Here is an 18,700-nt window from a genome sequence, read left to right as displayed (position 1 = left end):
ATATGTTTATTCTGATTAGTGTCAGGAGACAAAGATGGGTTTGTGGCTGCTTACAGAGCAGATACACCGTTTATATATTAAAAGGCCTTTCTGTACTTTTTTCCCTGTGCTCTGCCATTGGAGGCCTTGAGGTGGAAACATGTTGCTAAATACTGATCATCATGAGCGCTGAAGTAATACTGTTCAAAATGCTAAGAAGTGGTAACAAACTTACTGAGGTTAAAAAAAAAGAATGATTGTATGACTTTTTAAAAACGTCACATTTTGTTCAAACTACCTCAATGCTTTTGGAGCATTATTTTTCAAGTTGGAGGTTCAAGATAAGATCAGACTTCGCTTACAGATTATTGGCTGCTTAAGTAGGATAAAATACCAGTCTCCTAATGGTTCCTGTTTTTTGCCAATGTATAATTTGATAGAGTTAGAACTAGCTGTAGCTCAATTTCCCATAGGCTTACTATGTAAGAATATTGACTGAGAGTTTCAGTGTTAGCATTGTGGATCCTGGTTGCTCAGATCCCTTAGTCACTGGGGTGGAGGGGAGAGATCCCTGAATGGACTAGGATATAAATGGAGTTTGTACACATTCTTCTCACTTGCTACAGTTCCTTTCACTGGCACCCAGCCACTCCTCAAATGGGTAAGGACTTGAAAGTTAATCATGAAGCCCTTTCTTTGTGATCACTGATTTTTAAGGACATATAACTGTTGTCTTTCCAGAGCCATCTGGTGTATAAGGGAAGGGTGCATTGGCAGATCTTAGCGAGCCTAATCCTGGATCTTTCTGCCATCATCTTCACCAGTTGCTTTCTGAGACTGTGATTCATCTGTCCCTATAGTCCTGTCTGAATGCAGAATCATACTAAATATGCGTATGTACTAGCTTGTAAGGTGTCAGCTTTGTAAAAGGAATCAAGTAGGTTAAAATCTTCACAAAAGTGTATGTTTATGTGCAAGCAAGTGAGTATCCTTGCCCCCATGAACACTGGATGCTTTGCTCTAAGGCTTGCAACAAGGTGCATTTTTGAAGATTTCCAGATCCTCTGATTATATTCCTGGTTAATCCCCAGTATTAGTTTGCTCTCATGTTGTAATGTATTTGCAGGTTATGCAACAGCCTTAGGGAACTGAACTACAAGTTGTAATCTTAGTTTTTACTCTTAAACATACTTGGCAATGAATCTTACATTTATTGCGACAGTTACTGTATGTGCTGGCTTTTGTCCATGTGCTTTGTGTGGCCACTTCGAAGTACTGCAGACTTATTCTGTCCTTTGAACAGCTTTTATTGAGCTCTCTCAGTTGAGGCAGACTGCCCTTTGAGAGGTGTCCTCTCCAAGCAGCAATGATTCGGAGCTTTTTTCCCCCTGGAGAGAGACAGACCACTTGTCACATCAGTGGGGAGCTTTGGCAGATGGGACACAGTGGTTGCTGCTGGGACTTGTGGAGATGCTTCTCACCAGGAGCAGACTTCACCATCCTGGCTCTGATCCTGGGAATGGTCTGTCCATGTATTGTGCTGCCAAGGATGTACCTGGCAGTTTGTTGTACTTGGTGTTAGAAGTGCTGTGTCCTGTTTCCTCCGCTAAAAAAGCAAAAATAAAGCAGTGAAGTGGAAGGAAACGTCCCAGGGGCTGCTGGGTGGGCAGCACTGTTATATTTCCTTCACACTGAAATTATTGTTGCATAATTTGCCAGTGCCAGATGAATGTTCTATTAATAATATTGATTGCTTGAAAGTTTCAAAGCCCTCAAGACTTTGCTGGAACCCATTATAGCTGTATGTTTCTGTTGTGCATTTGTAGAATTTAATTTTGACCTATGTACTACATGCTGGGAGTTATTTTGGTTTTGTGCTGCACAGAGTCTGCTTCCTGGGAATGCTTTGACCTGTGCTGCAAGGCCTAGGAAACCAGCTTACAACCCTTATTGCTGCTGCCCTTTGTAGCAAGTAAGAACTCCATAAGCTCATATTTTACATGAGTTTGCTGCCTTGGTCTGCAGTAAAATTTCTTAGCCTGACACAGTTAACAGTGAAATTTTGGAATATTTGTGCTATTGTTTGGGTAAAAACAAAGCTTTTGTTAGCCAGGAGGGTAAAATGAATATATTGCTGATATCAAGTGCATTTCTGAGAACTAAATCAGCATGAACTACCCACAGCCTTGCTTCTCTCAGAGCTCAAGGAACCAGCAGTCCCTTCATTCTGTCCCTTGTCATGCTGTAGAGGACACCAATGTTGTGTCACATACTAAAAGCAGAATATCAATGTAAACTCCAGAGGTAATTTGAGGGAGCTTTTGAGTGGGTAACAGCTGCAGCGTGAAACTCGTCTCTGAAACAAGGTGCTTGCAGCAGCTGCTTATGATTTGTCTCCTGCTCTAACAGCAGCCTGGCATGGCAGAATGTACTTGTGACCAAAAAAAAAAAAAAAAAATCTAAGTGTTTAATGAGGGTGAAACTTGGCAACTATGTCCCAGAAAAGCACTGCCAGAAGTTGTGAACCACTTTTCAGATAGCTTAATGCAGTTAATGATCAGTTGTTTCTTTCCAGATAGTAACCTCCTTTGTGTGAAACACATTGCCCCTTACATTAAAAAAATCTGCTCAGTTCTGTGAAGACAACATATAGTGTTACATCAGCCCAAGACTGTCCTTAGTCAGCAGGTTTGATTTCCAGAACATGATTAGGAGGATTGCTGCACAATAAATATTCTGAGTGATCCTAACTTGTGCTTAGATTTAGACTCTGTGGATTCTTTTATATGGGCAAGGAAAAGGGAGCTGGATAAAAGTATGCTCTTGCCTAAGCAAAGGAACAAACTAGAAAAACAGATGGTGCTAAAAATAGTTTATTACCAAGGTCTAAATATGGCTCTGTGATTCCCCCCCTATAAATAATGCAGCTATAAATCCTACTAGGTATCAATAAATATTGAATTAACTCCAAACTGCTGAGTGTTACAGAACCTTTTGGCAGCTTTCCAAGCTTGGTGGTGCCCTTCATTCACAGGATCAACATTTAATTCCTTAACAGGGGAAACCTGAAGAATTCATCCTCTTTGAATGGAAACATAGCTTGAATGAGTAGCTACAGGCTCAGGCATCCCATTGCAATGGGAGGGGAGCCGTGCTTGATGAGTTTCTGCCAGGTCGCAGCCAGGATGAATCTCCTCCTTTCTTTTCTGCAACGCATGAACAATCAAAGGCTCCTTTTTTATCTATTGTTGCCATGGAGGGTGTCCATTTAAAGTTCAAATTCCAGCAGGCTTGGGAAGAAGGAAAGGAGATAGGAGTAGGCTGGGCTGGGAGATGATAGGCAAGCTTAAAAAGTGAGCTGAAGACAAGCCAGCACTTTGTCCTGTGACAGGACAGACCAGGCTGGGGGTACTTGGTTTTGAATGGATGCCTGGAAGTTTTTTGGAGCAGTGAATGAAACGCTGCTGAGGTGGCAGGCCCAGAGAGCATCTGGCGTTTTGCTTTCTTTGCCTCGGCAGAGTGGGTCACAATGCGAAATTAGGCCTGAAATGGCATTTAATGAAGTGAGCCCTTGTGCTGGAGGTTCCCTGTGCTCTGACAGTGAGGGAGTATAAGCCCTGAGGAGAGTGAAGAAAAGGAAAATCTCATTAAGGATGGAGGTTTTCCCCCTCTCAGTGAATGGATTCTGTAACTAATGTCTTACAGATATCAGAGCTGCTCATCGCTGTGTTGCTTTGCCACACCTGCAGTCAGCTCTGTGTGTATGTTTATGGTACTTTCCTGTAAGCAATGTGCTGAGAAGAAGAGGAGGCAGCTAAATATCTGCTGCAGAGTTGCTTTTCCCTTCTTGCAAGTTCCTGTATACAATAAGTATTCACCGCTGAAAGAGCTAATGAGTACCAGACCAGCTGCATTTGACATTATGAGAAAAGAAAGGGGCCATCTATTGACTCACATGCCAGGTTGCAGCCAGCTATGGATTTTTCTTTTTAATTATTACTTATCCCATCAGAAAATTGGATTATACTAAAATTATTGGTCATGTTGTTTGGAAAACAATGTGGTACTGAGTTAAGAGCTATGGTTCAGTGTTAAATATAGTGTACTTATAGTTAATGTGCCGAAGCTGCATCAGAGGGTTTAAAGAGAGGTGAGAGCACTTTTCTCAGGTTTTACCATCTGGGTTTTGGCAGGTGGCAGAGGATTAAGTTATTTTTTTTCCTTTGCTCTAAATTGCAGGAGATGATGTTTTGCAGAAGTGGTGAGTAGTGTTTCCTCATTGATATAGGAACTTTTCCCAGATTTTTTGTTAAAATATAAAATCCCAGTGTAATCTTCTAATTCTTGTAATTTATTACAAAAAGAAGTTGTACATCTTTGAATTTAACTCACAATAATTCAGGGAGAGGGTTCTTTAAATATTCAGTGTTTTTGTAATAACATGTTACCAAACTAATAAATAAGTACATCTTTGTGGTACTTGAATGCAAGGATTTAACTCAGAAACTAGACTTTGTTTTTCTACACTCTGTTGTCTGTTGTGAAACTTCACTTGCTTTTTGACAGTCACTTTCAGACTTGATGCAGCATCATCAGCTAAAAGAGACCTTAAATCAAGTTGATTCATCTGAGGCTTTTCTCTGCAGAGAGGTTTATTAAAATTACTTGGAAAGTTCTTAAATTTAGCTGTCGCTTGGTCTTCTGTTTATCTTGCATTGCATTGGTCAGTTCCTGCTGCATGTATGCACTGATGCATAGGTGTGATAAAAGCACAACAGATACCTCAAGCCTGTGAGAATGAACTGATTGGTATTTCTCTACCTCACTTAGTGATGTCCACTTAGTTTTTCCATTAGGATGGGAAATACTGACTTTTTTACAAGTTTTTTCAAGTACGGACAAATTGAAGAGAAGCTCGTTCTGTTCTTAAGTTGCTGTTAGATGCAACTTCTAATGGAATATAGTTAATAAGGAGATCCTTTCTGCATAAGTGATCTGGGAGGTGATGGTTTAGTGTTAAAGCGAGCTGCATTATCATCAAATAGCTCATCTATTTCTGTATTTGGAAGTACTTATTTTTGTTCTGATGACATGTGCTTTGCAAGAAAACTTAAGTATTAACAGAAAAGAATTGTAAATAAATGAGACCTCTGATGAGTTTCCTGATTTCAGTTTTCATTATATTGGTAAACATGTGACTAAAACTCAAAAGGCCTTCATGGTATGCTAGGAAGTTTGCACGCTGGGGTAGCATAAACAGATCCTCATCTTTAAAACAAAGCACATGTAATAATTGAATGTACAGGTTTTTTGAATGTTGCAGCTTTTTCATGCAAGTTCTGAATTTTCTGCACAGTAGAAGAAAACTGAGAGGCTGAGCTCAGTTTTAGTGTCACCTCAGTGTTTTAGAAATGAGTGTTGACTCTCCTTACACAAGTTGGGTGTACTTTGCTTCTCCTTTTACTTGATGTGTTTAAAACATGCATTACACTGAAGGATAAAGGACCCACATATATGGTTTCCTGACTTTTTAAGAAAAGATACTGAGCATCAACTGCTGACATGTTGTCAGCTTTGGTATTTGAACCAATAAAGAAGCATGTCTGAATTTTATTTACCAAACAGAACTTGTACAAGTTGACTCAGTATTAAAAATATATAGTAGTCTTGTCACTTAATGTCAGGAACACTTCCTGAACCACATGAGTTCAAAAATGTTGAAATAGTGCAAAATCAGATACTGAACTAGAAAAATGCAGTCCTTGCACCATTCACCTTCAGTCTCTGGTACTAATTCTGTTCTTCTCAAACAAACGCATTGTGTTCAATTTAACTTGTTGCTGGAAATAATTAGTGGTAAAGGTCCACCTACAGTTTGAATTAATGCTCTTGGAAAAATTTACTGTTAAAATTGTAGGGTTTGCATTGAGCTGAGCAAAAGATTCATAGCAGCACTTGTGCTTTGTTTGTGTGTCTGTGCCCATGTGTCCCTCTGTGCCCTTGCATAACAAGATCTTAGGGCTTTGTTTTGGACAAGTATTTCTCTAGTGGAAAATCAGTTTGAAGAAGGGGGAACTGTTCCCAAGCTGATGGGGTAGTTTTCCCTTTTTTTTTTTTCCTCCATCCCCCTCCCTTGGCAGAAGTGAACTTTATGGCCCAATTATAGAATCCCTTAAAATGCTAGTTATGATGGAGTTCCAGCATAACCCAATAACATAGGCGAGTCTGACATCTGTCAGTAACTAATGAGGGTAGCATTGGAATTTGGAGTTTACTTCTCTAATTTCTCCTAAGTTTGACCCGTCATATCAACTTAATATTGGACCTGAGGATAAAAATAAAATGAAAAGAGAACATGCAGGAATTTTAAGAGAAGCTGGTATATGGATGTACACTGCAGCAATCAGTGCATATGTGAATCAGTTGTTAAAGTAATTGTTTGCAGCTCATAGCAAAGTCATGAAGGAATAAGACCTTGGCTAAACTTCTCAGGAATAGAACTTCTCTATAAAAATAGATGACACACAAATGGCAGGAAATGAAGCCAATATGGTCATGTTTTGAAGCCACAAGGGTCAAATCCTGTCCTGTGTTACTCCAGTGCATAATCAGTCAACTTAAACCTTGTTACTTGAGAGCAGAGTTTGGCGTGGCAAAGCAAACTTTGAAATGTCACTTTTTATTTGGAGTTTTGTGGGAGCACAGGTACTGCTTTTTCTCTTCTCCTCCAAATGTATCTAGTTAGAAAGGGAGAAACTTATTAAAACTCCTGGGATTGGAGGTAACTTTTTTGTTTATTTTGTTTCAGAGCTGATTGTAGTCTGTTAATTCCTCTGTCAGAGGAATAATACATCAGAAGGCTTTGACTACCCAGGGTGGTCTTTGTTTTTGGATCCTGAATGCTGAACACTGAGAGATGGTACTGCAAGCAATCATAGTCTTGTTAAGCAGTTTTCTTGTGCTGCTCCTTTTGTGTCTGTGTTTCTGTTCAGGGATGTGTGTGTAGCTCATGTTAACGATGTGTGCGTGCCTTCTTTATTTCCCAGTCTAAAATGTGGAAAAATAGCTGCATCTTTCATCTGTATTAATTTGATTTGATTTAAACCAAATGTTTGTAAAATTTTGTTGTATTACTAAGGAAGATGGTAATACACAGTTTAAGTTGTTTCTTGCTTCTGCAGCCTGTTTTCTTTCTGAAAGGAAAGGTAATAGTTCTTGAATAGGAAAAGAGGGAATGAGTCTGGCAAAGCATGAATCACTTCTGCTGGGAGAGAGCATGTGCTTACATTGTTTCCCTCTGTGTACTTCTACTACAAAACCAGATGTGTTTATCATCCCTGTATGCACACAAGTGGTGCAGCTGTTTGTTCATCACACTATTGCTCATTAGTGCTGTTGGCTGATTGGATTTGCCAGACCAAAGCCTCTTGAGCTTATGCAGCTCAAGCATAGTAGAGGCCCAGTTCCATATTGTCCAGCTCTTCAGTCTTATCCATAAGGTGAATAAATTCACTGTCCATAATACAGATGTGCTTAGGGTCAAGCAGTGTGTAGGAAAACAATCTGGATGAAGGTGGGCAAAGACAGTGGTTTACCTTAAGGCAGAAGGATTTCTGTGGTACTGCAGAGACCCCTGACTGCAGCTGTTGCTGAAGCAAGACCAAAGCAAGAACCCATCCTCCAGGCCCTTTCCTTGCTCTTTCAGTGCCCTTGGGAATAATTTTTTTCCTGTGGTGCTTCTTTGCCTTTGAAGAAACCTCTGTTTTAATGCATGGGTGCCTTTCATATGAACACTGCTGCTGTATCTAGGAATTGTCCTATTTGGCTTAAACCTCCTTCTCCCTGGCCCAAGCCTTTTGTGCTGTGTTATGCAGCTGAACAAAGCAGTGTCACTGTGTTCCACTCTGGCACTGTATTGATTATTAGTCACTTCAGAAGGGTTAAAGCCTCTGTGTGAGCCCCCTCTGTTGTAGCTAATGGTATAATTCATAGCATCTGTAGGTGCCTGCTGGACTGGTCCTAAGAATAGCTGAAACTTTCTCTGCTTAATTACATGCAGGTGAAATAGGTAGGCCTGATGTTTGTAGAGTGTAATTCCACATTCTTAACTATAAAAACTTGCATGATTTATACTTAGGGAAGGTAAAAGGTTTCAGTTCACAAATCCACTGAATTAGAAAATCTGAGAGGCTAACATCTTGATTAAAATACTGTAAACTTTTAAATACGTGGTTTAATGTTGGTCTGGGCTTTATAAAGGAGAAAGTTGCTATATATGTTCACCCTCTCCATGTTAGCACTAGTGGTGAATCATATTCTTGACTGTATTACATTAAGTACTGCATTAATTTGCTTAGCTTTCAGTTTGTCTTTAAAAGCAAACAAAAGTTAACCCCTGAGATGAATGGTCCTGAACTTGTAGGAGCTGCGAAACCCCAGCACTGAGTTTCCTGCACTAAAATGCCCCATCTGACCAAAATTTATAGTGACAAATAATGACAGTATATAGTGACAAAATGCCAGTAGTGGTTTGGCTGCTTAAATTCAGTTTAAACACTTGTAGACTGACAAATTTTTCTTTATTCTGCTAAATTTCTTAATTTTTTACATTACTTAATGTTGAAACTTCACTGATTGCGTGTACTCTGTAAGGAGGAGAGGGGTGAACTGATAACTTTGAGGGGGGCTGGGGATGCTCTCAGTTGTTCAGATCATCTTTGTAAACCACTCAAAGGAAAAGATGCTTTGTTTGAAGGATATTTAGTTTGTGAAATTTACTGTGGTACGTGCAGTGCCCATGATGGATGATTTTTAAGTCTGAGTTTGGGGCAAGGGGGAATAGATTGAGCACAATCTATTGGTATTTGTAATCCCTGATGTATTTGGGATCTGCCGTGCCTCCAACTTGACTGGGTTGTGGTGTGATAGTGGTGATGCCAGTTGGTTACAAGTTTCCTAGCTAGGTGAGTAGGCTGCTTTACAGCTCTGAAGGCTTCAGTGCCAGAGTTCTGAGATGCCCTCCCCAGTGCTGGGGGACCCTGTGTGGATGCAGTGATCTTCAGTCAGGGAACTGGACCCTGAATTCCCCTCCTGTCCCCCAGTCTTTGTGCATTTTATTTTTTTCACTTGGCCTCTTTAACTGTTCTGGTGGTTTCTCTCAGTTACTTCACATAATGAGCAGTCTTGTATTCTGGCATATCTGAGCATAATCAGATAAATTCAGCATTTCACCTAAATATTTCTTAAAGTCATATTATTTTTTTCAACAAATGGCACCAAATAGAAAGCCAAATTAAATCACAGGTTCTTGCAGCTTATAAACAAAACTTATAAGGACACTGTGGCACAATTTAGAATATGAGCATAAATATCTAGGCCAATAAATAGATCAACTTTCATGGTAGACTACACCAGAAAACTGCACACTTAAATCTAGAACAGTCTGGCTAGTGGGAGATGAAAGCCTGTTACATCATGGTGCTGTTTAGCATCTGATGTGAAATGAGTTGATGGCAGTTTCCTTCCCTTCCTGGGCACCTACATCTAAAAAATTGAAATAATCTTTGAAGACACAGCAGAGACAAAGCACTGAACAATCATCATTTCAAGGTGTAGACATATTGCTGTGTATTGCTGTCAGCTTGTATTGATTTTTAACTGGGTCTTTGGCATTGTAAATAGAGTTTTACCTTATTTGACTAGAAGAATTGCAGCAGTAATTCTTTCTCTGCTGGAAGAAATGGTTATTATAGTTCAGTGTCTAATTACATGGCAGAATGTTAGGGGCTGTTTGCTCTTTCTCATTCATATCCAGTATTCCAGTCCTTTTCTGATTACTAGCTATAGATGATTACATAACCATTGCCTTTTTAATATATAAAAGTACATGTCAGATTTCCAGAAAAAGGAGAGGTAACTTAGCAGAGCTTAAAAAAGAGAACATCTTAGGTTCCCAAAGAAATTTGAACAGAGATTTGATTTTGCCCATGAAGGTGTTAGGAGTTTTCTTTGGATTTGATGGTTCCTACATAATACATAAATAGATAAATGGTTTTGTTCACTACTTGTTTTTTAACCTAGTACAAGAAAAATAATTACAACTCTTTTGATTTACTTCAGATGCATAACTTGAAAATCCGCAGTGGTTCTGGACCTGAAGTATTTTCCAAGACACTTGAATTATAAAATCTAATGTATTTCTACACCTTTTAATTTCTTGTTTGAACAGGGAGAGATTATTTCCCACTTAACTTTGAGTTTTAACTTCTAGTGCATCAGCAAGTCTCCAGCACATAACATCATGGAGAATACTACATTGTTTTCCTCCTGTCAGCACCACTTTGTACCAGTGAAGCAGTGTTTCTACTCAGCTACAAGTTTCTTGAAAGCAAAGGTTATCTGCAAACACTGGAGTGTTCACAAAATGCACAGTGCAGTTCAAGACAGAAAAGTCAAGAGTCAGATGTCAAGAGATTTACTCTACAGAAAGATTAATAGTTTGTTACATAAACACAGCATTTTTTTCTCACTACTTTGACTTCATGCATAGTGCAAGATGCAGGGATTAGGACTGTGATGGAATACTTTTAATCTACACAACCAGTTGACATTTCTAATCATTCACAGTATTCACTGTACATATCTCCAACTTCACTTGTCAGAGGGGAAGGTATTAATATAAGTAACTAGGTACATGAAGTGAAAATTCAGTTTATGAGGGGACACCCTTCCCGTCTGTGTGTGGTTGGATGTGATGTCAGCCAGGTGATGGTTTGTTCTCTGTGTGACTGAGAGCTGCTCAGCACCAGAACTTTTGTGTCAGTTCTTATAAAGTCCTTCCTTAAGCCTCCTCCTTAGCTCCAAGGGTGGAATCTCTACAGATAACAAATTTGTACCATAGTTGAGTTCTGTTGTTGCTGAGACTCAACGATGACCACTTTGGGGGCAGGTTGGTGTCTGAGATACGAATGCATTGTGCTCTTTGTGGTGCTTCTGATCTGAAGTTTAACTATGAGTTTCCATGAGTAAAGGCATTTTTTGAGCCAGTCTCACTAATCTACAGGAAATGTAATTCAAGGAAGTGAAGTAAGGACCCATAAGTAAGGGAAGGACTCATAAGAGTAAGGAAGCTCTCAAAGGGAGAAGTGCAGCTCATCTAACTTGCCCCGTCTTCTGAACTGGCTAGATACGGGGAAGGAACAAAAAAGTGACATGTTGCTCCATGCTTGGGTTCTGCTACTTCAGTGTTTTGCTCTTGGATTAGATGCTGATACTCCAGGAAATTCCAGAATCACCTCATCATGAAGACCACTGCACCATCAATATATTTCATATTAGTGGTAGAGAGACTTTAACAGTGAAGAAGTCCTGTGGTCAGTCTTAAAGCAGCATCTCTTGTGCCATCATAGGCAAAAGTCTTAGGATGGGTCAGAAATCTAGCCAAACAACCAGTCTGACTAGTTTGATGAATTCCCTCTCTTCCTAAGCCTGTGCCTTCAGGGAGCAGCCCATCCCGAGGTGATAATGGATGCTGAGAAAGCAATAGGATGGTGGTTTCAGGCTTCCTCTGCTCCTCAGTGTGTGCCAGCTGCTGCAGCTGCACTACTTCAGAGCAGCTGGATCTTCACCCCCACTCAAAGCTGAGGGGTGGACTTGGAGGATGATGGGGGCTTGGGGGAGAAGCATGAGAACTGCTGCTCCCATTATACACTAGGTTTTCATGCACTTAAGTGTCTTATTTTTTTCCCTTGACTACTGTAGCAAATGCTCCAGTCTTGTTAGTAAAACAAAAACAACCTTTTTATTGCTTCTTATTTTTGGAAAGTGATGTATTACGGGTTTCTGAACTGAAGGTTTTATAAAGAGTACAGACATTAGCTTCCTTTCAAGCTGCTCTGGGCCTTTCTTGTTTGCTTTGTATGGCAAGGGTCTAGAGAGATTTCTTTTATTTCCTTCTCCACCATTGTTTTTGGTACAAAGTTGGGGTTTTTTTCTTAATATTCAGACATTTTATCGCCTCACTTCTTTTAAAACTGAGGTTCTTTTTTTTCCCCCTTTTTTTTCCATCATACAAAAGAATACTTCTAGCTGATTGAGTTCTATCCATTGCCAACTGTGGACTCTTTTGTCTTGCTAGTCCAGCATCCTTTATAAAATGAGGACCATTGAGCAAGTACTCGCAGGCTCCCCACTGAGCCCAATTGTTCTTGAAAGGTGTGGTACTGTACCAGTGTAACATGGAAAGCTGCAGTTCAGAGGGCCTGAATGCATTGCAATTTCTACCTTTTGCTTTGTGAAAGGAGCTGGATTGTGCTGCGAGATAATAAATCCACCTATTTTTAGTTTGGTGAGGTTGTGACAAGTGGGTGAACAAAGAACCAGTTGAATGCACTTGCTGTTGTGTTGAAACCGGCTAAAAGTTCCCATTCAAGTGGTTTCAGCACAGTAAAGCTAACAGGCAATTTTCCATTTATGTACACAAACCTTCTAGAAAGACAGCTGTGTGGTTGGATTAATTTCTAGCAGTAAATTGAATAAAAGATATTTTGAAGGGGGACTCAGGAATTCCTTTCTAAAGCACTGAAAGAAGAACTTTCAAAGCTTCCCTTTATTTGGTTCCCTTCCCTCCCAGTACCTACTATAAGTTTAAAGAACTGAAAATATTGTCCCCGGTATATGGAGATAGAACACACATTGTTGTGTTTTTCAAAGCAATGAGATAGACTAAGGATTAAATATACTTAATGTTTTTTACTTTAAAAATATACTGGTTTGCTTTTAAGTAAATATGAGAGAAATTTGAACTTGTTAGTCATAGAAACATTCTTTCTAGTCACAGAAACTCAGATGTTCTCAAATGTTTCTATAAAGAAGCATTTTGGAAACAGGAATGTATGTTATACCCAAGCTGTTTTCACAGGAGAGTGAAATTTGAAAATAGCAATCTGTTTGATCATGCAAGGTTATTTATCTTGTTGGTGTTAGTCACATGCAAAATTGGATATGGGCTTTAACCACTGCTTACAAAGACTTAGAATCCCTCCTGACAGAGCTGTGACCAGCAGTAATTTTTTTTTTTCTGAGAGCTCCTCTTCTGATGCAGGCCTTGGTGTTACATAAATCAGCTCCTAGATGAGGTCTTGTTTGTCTATTCAAACAAACGAGATTATCCCTTATAGATCTTTCTGGCTGAAAATGAATGACTTATTAACTAATTTTCTGATGTGTGTTGTGAGATATGAAAGCTGTTTGAGCAGGGGAAGAGCAAAATAAACTTCTGATCAGTAGAGAAATGTGTTGCATTGGTGTGTTCAATGTGGTGCAGGCTCAGGGAATGCTGCTGCATTGCCTTCCCTATGGAGGGGTACCAGTGATGGGGCTCCCATCCCAGTGCTGATCACCCTCAGCCTGCCTGTTCTGTGACTGAGCCCCAAACTTTGAGTGCTCTGCTTTTTACCTTTACCTGAACTTTCCCTCCAGTGACCTTTCTGTGTAGATTTGATCTAGGTATGTCCAAGGAGCTGTGTGACCTTGCAGCATGGCAGTGGGATTGTCTGCAAGATGTTCCATATGTAACATCACCTAAGGGATCAGGCTAATTCTCTCACCCTAGTGAGCTTTCCTCTTTTAACCAGCTGTATACAGACAAGGGTAATTCAAATTTCTTCTGGATTTGTGAAATTTTGTTTAAAAATACCCAAAGATACTGGTAAGCCCCCTTATGTGGGTGCTGATGTGCATTGGTAAAGTAGGAACCATTACACTCTTTTCTGGAAGAGCATCTGGAATACAGCAGACTAGGAATGTTGCAGTGTTCCCTTTCCAAATAAACAAATATAAAATACTTAAAAAATTACAAACTGGGGGAGGAAGCTGGAAATGAGTGTGAAAGTTGGTCTTGTTCCCTGTGGATCTCCTTGTAATACAATGATTACCATGTATGAGACTGGAGTCACTTAACCAGTGAGAGACTGAAAATGAGTGGGACACTATTCTGTCTTGCACCACCTCTCAGAGGAGCCCTGGCTATTTCACCTTCCTCTCACTAGGTGCTTGCATGAGGCACAATTTGGAAGTTTCTCCCTTTGTGTAAGTTCTGCTCTCTGTGTATTTGTTTTTTCTTGAATGCTCTTTCTGGATTCTACCAAGGATCCTTTACATCTCCATGAGGAGCTTAGGCATTTTTCCTTTATCTCTGGTACAGAGGTAGTGCATTTACTGAGTTTTTCTTTCGCTGTTGTACAAATAAAGATGAGTGTCACTCTAGTTTTAATATCCTTTGAATTTAAACAGAATTGCTCCTGAGCTCTTGTTCAAGACAGTACCCAGCTGAAAGACAAACTTTGGAGCAAGATGCTCCCAGTAGAGGCTTTGGGTTTCCTCTGTTTGAGATTACCCAAATGTGCCAGTTGTCCTGGCAGTCTCACTGAGGTGATGCCTGAGGATTCATTCTCTGCAGGGGAAATTAATTGTTGACCAGGCTGCAGTGCAGCTGTCTGACCTAAATGCTGGTGTCACCAAATGCTCTGGATCTGCCAGAAACCCAATACAGCAAGCTGGGTGGGTGTCTTTCTTTCCTCATGTAGGGTACATTTTTGGATCTTCCTGCATAAAAAAGGGGACTGTTTTTCTCACAAATGGGAATCTAGACAAAGTATCCATGCAAAGCCTGACTGTGTAGTAAGTAAATACCATTCTTCCTCTCTCTTCATGCCTCTCATTTCCAGGATTACTTTAAACACGTGGCACTCTTGAGTACATATGCTCAAACCGTTCAAGAATTTCAAGAATTTATTCTGTTCCTCCTGTCCAGTCATGGTTAATATAGTCATGATTTCTCTTTTTTTTTTAATTGCAGACTTTAAAAAATTCCAAAAGTCTTTGCTCCCTTGACTATGAAGATGATGATGATGACACACAAATGAAGACAATTGTGTCATCCCCATGTGACTCAAATGATCTTATGAACATCATCACCCCTGGCTCCAGCCCGATGAAAGAGCAGCTGGATGAAGGGAGGCACCACGGGTCATGCCAACGTAGCTTCAAAACAAGGGATTATAAGAAAGCAGACGTGGTGTGTGAAAGCGACGAGGACACGAGTGATTGTGAGAGCACTGAAGAAGGAATCTTCCCTCTAGACTGTGGGGACTTGGACCTAGAGCAGATCGAAAACAACTGAGACTCCAAGTTGTGTGCTAGAATCAGAATTGTTCTAAATTAAAGTGATAGAGGATTACCTTTGCCATGCATAATCCATGTCCCTGAATCTCTGTATTGCCTATCTTTGGGCCTGTGTTAGAAGAAATGTTTCAGGTGGGGGAAAAAACGTGAACCATTGTTACCTGTTTAGTCTATTGGTCAATATGTGGATGACAACAACAACAACAAAAAAGTAGGAGGTTAAATGTTATTTTGAACATTAGGAATAATTTTGATTAAAAATTTCCTAACAAATATTTTGCATTTTTATGGCTTTTACAGTTCTGGAGAAAAAGCATCTCTATTTTGAAATGAATTTTCAGAAGGGCATTCTCTAAAACTAAATCTGTCTACAGTGATTCTGGTGCGGGTCTATGTTGCTTTTGTTAAAGAGCTTAATGTGAAAAGTGAATTGCATTATGAAATTGGTAATAAACCTTCAGATAGAACTCCTAAATATCTGGTTGACAACTGGTCCAAAATACTTAACTGCCATCTTTGACAGTGTCTGGTTAAAAAACAACTTCATAACATGTACAAATATTCTTTTCATACATTCAGGACTTTTTGATCAAAATATGGTAGTGACCTTAAAGGTTAACATTTTTCATTATTTTACTACTTGAATTGTTTTCTAGCCTGAAGCAATGCTAATTTAGGTGGGCTAAAACTGCAAGTAGCTGCCCACCTACTTGGTCATTATGTTTTGTGTTTCAAAAGAATGTACAACAAGAGCACTTGAACTTTTAGACAGGGACTTTGTAATGATCAATTCCCCAGGAGGTGATCCCTTCAGCAATACTAGAAGGAAAATAGTCCTTGAATTAAATAAAATGACATTTTGCTTTGCACTTGTGTCTGTTCATGGATTTTACTTGTGAAAAATGTGGTAGATTCTGTAATGTGGTACTTATGCGTGGAATTTGGTGGAGGGCAAGGGCAGGTTTCTGGTCATCTGAAACAAAAGTGACATCAGGTTTATCTGGAGAGCTGCAGAATAACTCATGCTGGATCCCGAAAGTGTCTCTATGATTACATCCATTGGAATCATCTCAAATGTCATACTGCTCTCATTGCAGACTATTGCAACACATTTTGTTCAGTTCAGCTACACTAAGAAACTTCCTCAGTGAGGGAGAAATTGATCTCAAAATGGTGTTAAATGGGATAGGAAAAGGAAACTGAGATAAAGGCATTTGAATCCATCATGCTTGAATGAGCCAACTTCTACTGGAACTTGTGCCATAAACTCAAAATGCAGCAACCAGTCAGCTAATGGAACATGATTAAATATGAAAAAAATATCATGAGGGATGTGCCAAAGGCTGTGGCATGCTATGATACAGGATCCAGCCATGTGTGTGGTTTGGGTCAGCCTTTGATCATACAGAGATTGGCCCTTAACTACTGAACAAGTGCACATAACTCAGAATCTAAAGAATTTTTTAAAAGGGTATTCCGTAAGATGCTCTAAACATTTTTCTTTTTCCTTTTATGGCTCTCACTGCAAGTGGCAATGATCTGTGCTGTTGATACTGGCATGTGTGCGTAGTAAAGTGCAAGAGCACTGCAGAGACTTGCCAGTTCTTGGTGTGTTACTGCGTATTGTGTGGGAGCAGTGAAGCCACTCACTGTTGGTGGAAATCATTCTCCTTTTTCTAGATGCGTAAATAAAGGAGTTACTGTTGGAGCAAAGTCTTGAGTTCCTTCAGAAGCTCCTGTAGGGAGTGTCTCACCCTGCAGATGCTTGCCATAGGGCAGCACAGAGCAGACAGGTGCTGGCACATACTGTCATTGGAATAATCTTATGTGATGGAGGATCTCTGTTCTTGGTGCTTCCTCCAGAAACAGTGAGCGAGGTACAGCCTGTTCCCCTTGTGGGTAGATGGGAAAAGTGCTGCCGTGTGGTGATGAGACACTGTGGGTGATGGAACAACCCAGCTCACTCCTGGACTGCAGCTGCTGGCTGCAGAACTGCTTTTCCTCTCAGTGTATTCTTAATTGAGCAATAGAGGTAAGTAAAAGTGAATCTAGCTTTAATGCAGGATTGTAGCAAAGGCCAATGGTACAACTGGGATCACTTAAAAGCTAATTTACCTATTTGCAAGCACTAGTTAAAAGTGTAATGGCAGGGAATGAGAAAGCTAATATGGCAATCCATTTAGCTCTTCCTCCCCTAAGGAAGACAAGCTGCTGGAAGAAGTAAAAGAAGAAAATGCCTCAGAGGACACAGATAGGAGGAGGTTAAGATGTGCATTGTCAATGAAAAAATAACAAGAGCTGAAGCTATCAATAAGATGGCGATAAAGCAAAGGCAAGGGTAGACAACCAGATAATATACCAGATAAGCTTTGAAATACAGCCTGCCTGTGGTGTTGATGAGTTGTTTTGTAGGTGTGCTGTTTTCAGTCAACACAAAGCCACATTCCTACCCCGATCCTTAGAGTAGGAAGGGGTTTCCCAAGGGAAGTTACAGATACACTTGCTCATGGTAACACAGGACTCAGTCTCCTGCTAAGTCAGCTGTTAAAACTCTAAATAGCCCTTTCATGGAAACAAACAGAATGGAGTGGATTTGGATACTGGAGAATGAATTTCATGACAGTAGGAAGTAGTAATTATCTAGTTTAGGCTCGTGTTAGTCAGTGACAGGAAAATAAGCAGTTGAACAGCTGTGCAGTGACACTGGCAAATGAAGAAATCTGCTGGAAGGAATCTGTTCACTTTGTCTGCAGATTCCAATGTAATCCCCCCTGAGAACCAACAGCAAAAGGAATTGTTTGAAACTTCCTTCGGATGGGGCAGGCTTGGAGTTTGCATCTGCCCCATGGGATCTGAAGTCCTGCTCTAAAACAAAATCACAGATGATGAATACAAGCACCTTTGCACTTGCTTATAGGGTGGTGTAATGGCTGTTGGGCAAACAGAGGATGGTTTGCAAGAAGGGAAAGTGTGGTTTCAGAGACTGAATTGTGCTTGGAAGCAGCTGAGTGTGCTGTAAGCAGCTCTGCTCTGGGAGTGGTTTCCTTCCATCTTGCACCCAGTGTCAGAACGGAAGGCTGTGTTGCGTGGGGCTGAGGGAGTTGCTCTAGGTCACTTATCTTTCATTTTTATTACAACCTGGATAACAAAGTAGTATGCACGTTAAATCTTCAGTCAACAGGAAGCTGGACAGATGTGAAAGATAAGATAGCATTAAAATTCAAAATAATCTTGGCGAGTTGTAGAAAAGGTTGCAGCAGGGAGGAGATGGTGGGGAAAGACAAGATCCTTTTGAGCAAGGTACTAAATTTAGGTTGGGTAAAACAACTGCACAAATTCTGAGTTGTGACAACTTGTAAGCACTGTTTCAGATAAAGCCGGTCCTGCTGGTGGTAGCAGGCTGAGATTCACAAATGGTGATGCATTTGGTGAGATTCAAGATAATACTGTACTTTGGCGATGCAACTTGAGACACTGCACATAGGGCAGGAAAGTGCGGTGGAGAGTGGTGTGACAGATACCTTGAAAATGTGGGAAA

The 18,700-nt window shown here is 40.2% G+C and overlaps 1 protein-coding gene across 2 annotated transcripts in view; it reads left to right on the top strand.

Annotated features, from left to right (window-relative positions):
• FAM53A (family with sequence similarity 53 member A) overlaps positions 1 to 16,031 on the top strand; it is a 70,397-nt gene extending 54,366 nt beyond the window's left edge. For both annotated transcript variants that reach the window (XM_066317362.1, XM_066317361.1), the window contains exon 5: positions 14,837 to 16,031. In XM_066317362.1, coding sequence (XP_066173459.1) covers positions 14,837 to 15,160 — 324 coding nt within the window. In that variant the 3' untranslated portion in view covers positions 15,161 to 16,031. The remainder of the gene's footprint in view (positions 1 to 14,836) is intronic.
• The last annotated feature ends 2,669 nt before the right edge of the window (positions 16,032 to 18,700 follow it).

This window comes from Sylvia atricapilla, chromosome 4 (assembly GCF_009819655.1).
Source record: "Sylvia atricapilla isolate bSylAtr1 chromosome 4, bSylAtr1.pri, whole genome shotgun sequence".
Taxonomy (NCBI): Eukaryota; Metazoa; Chordata; class Aves; order Passeriformes; family Sylviidae; genus Sylvia; species Sylvia atricapilla.
The sequence above is the reverse complement of the archived record's forward strand: the minus strand, read 5'-3'. Positions and strand labels throughout refer to the sequence as shown.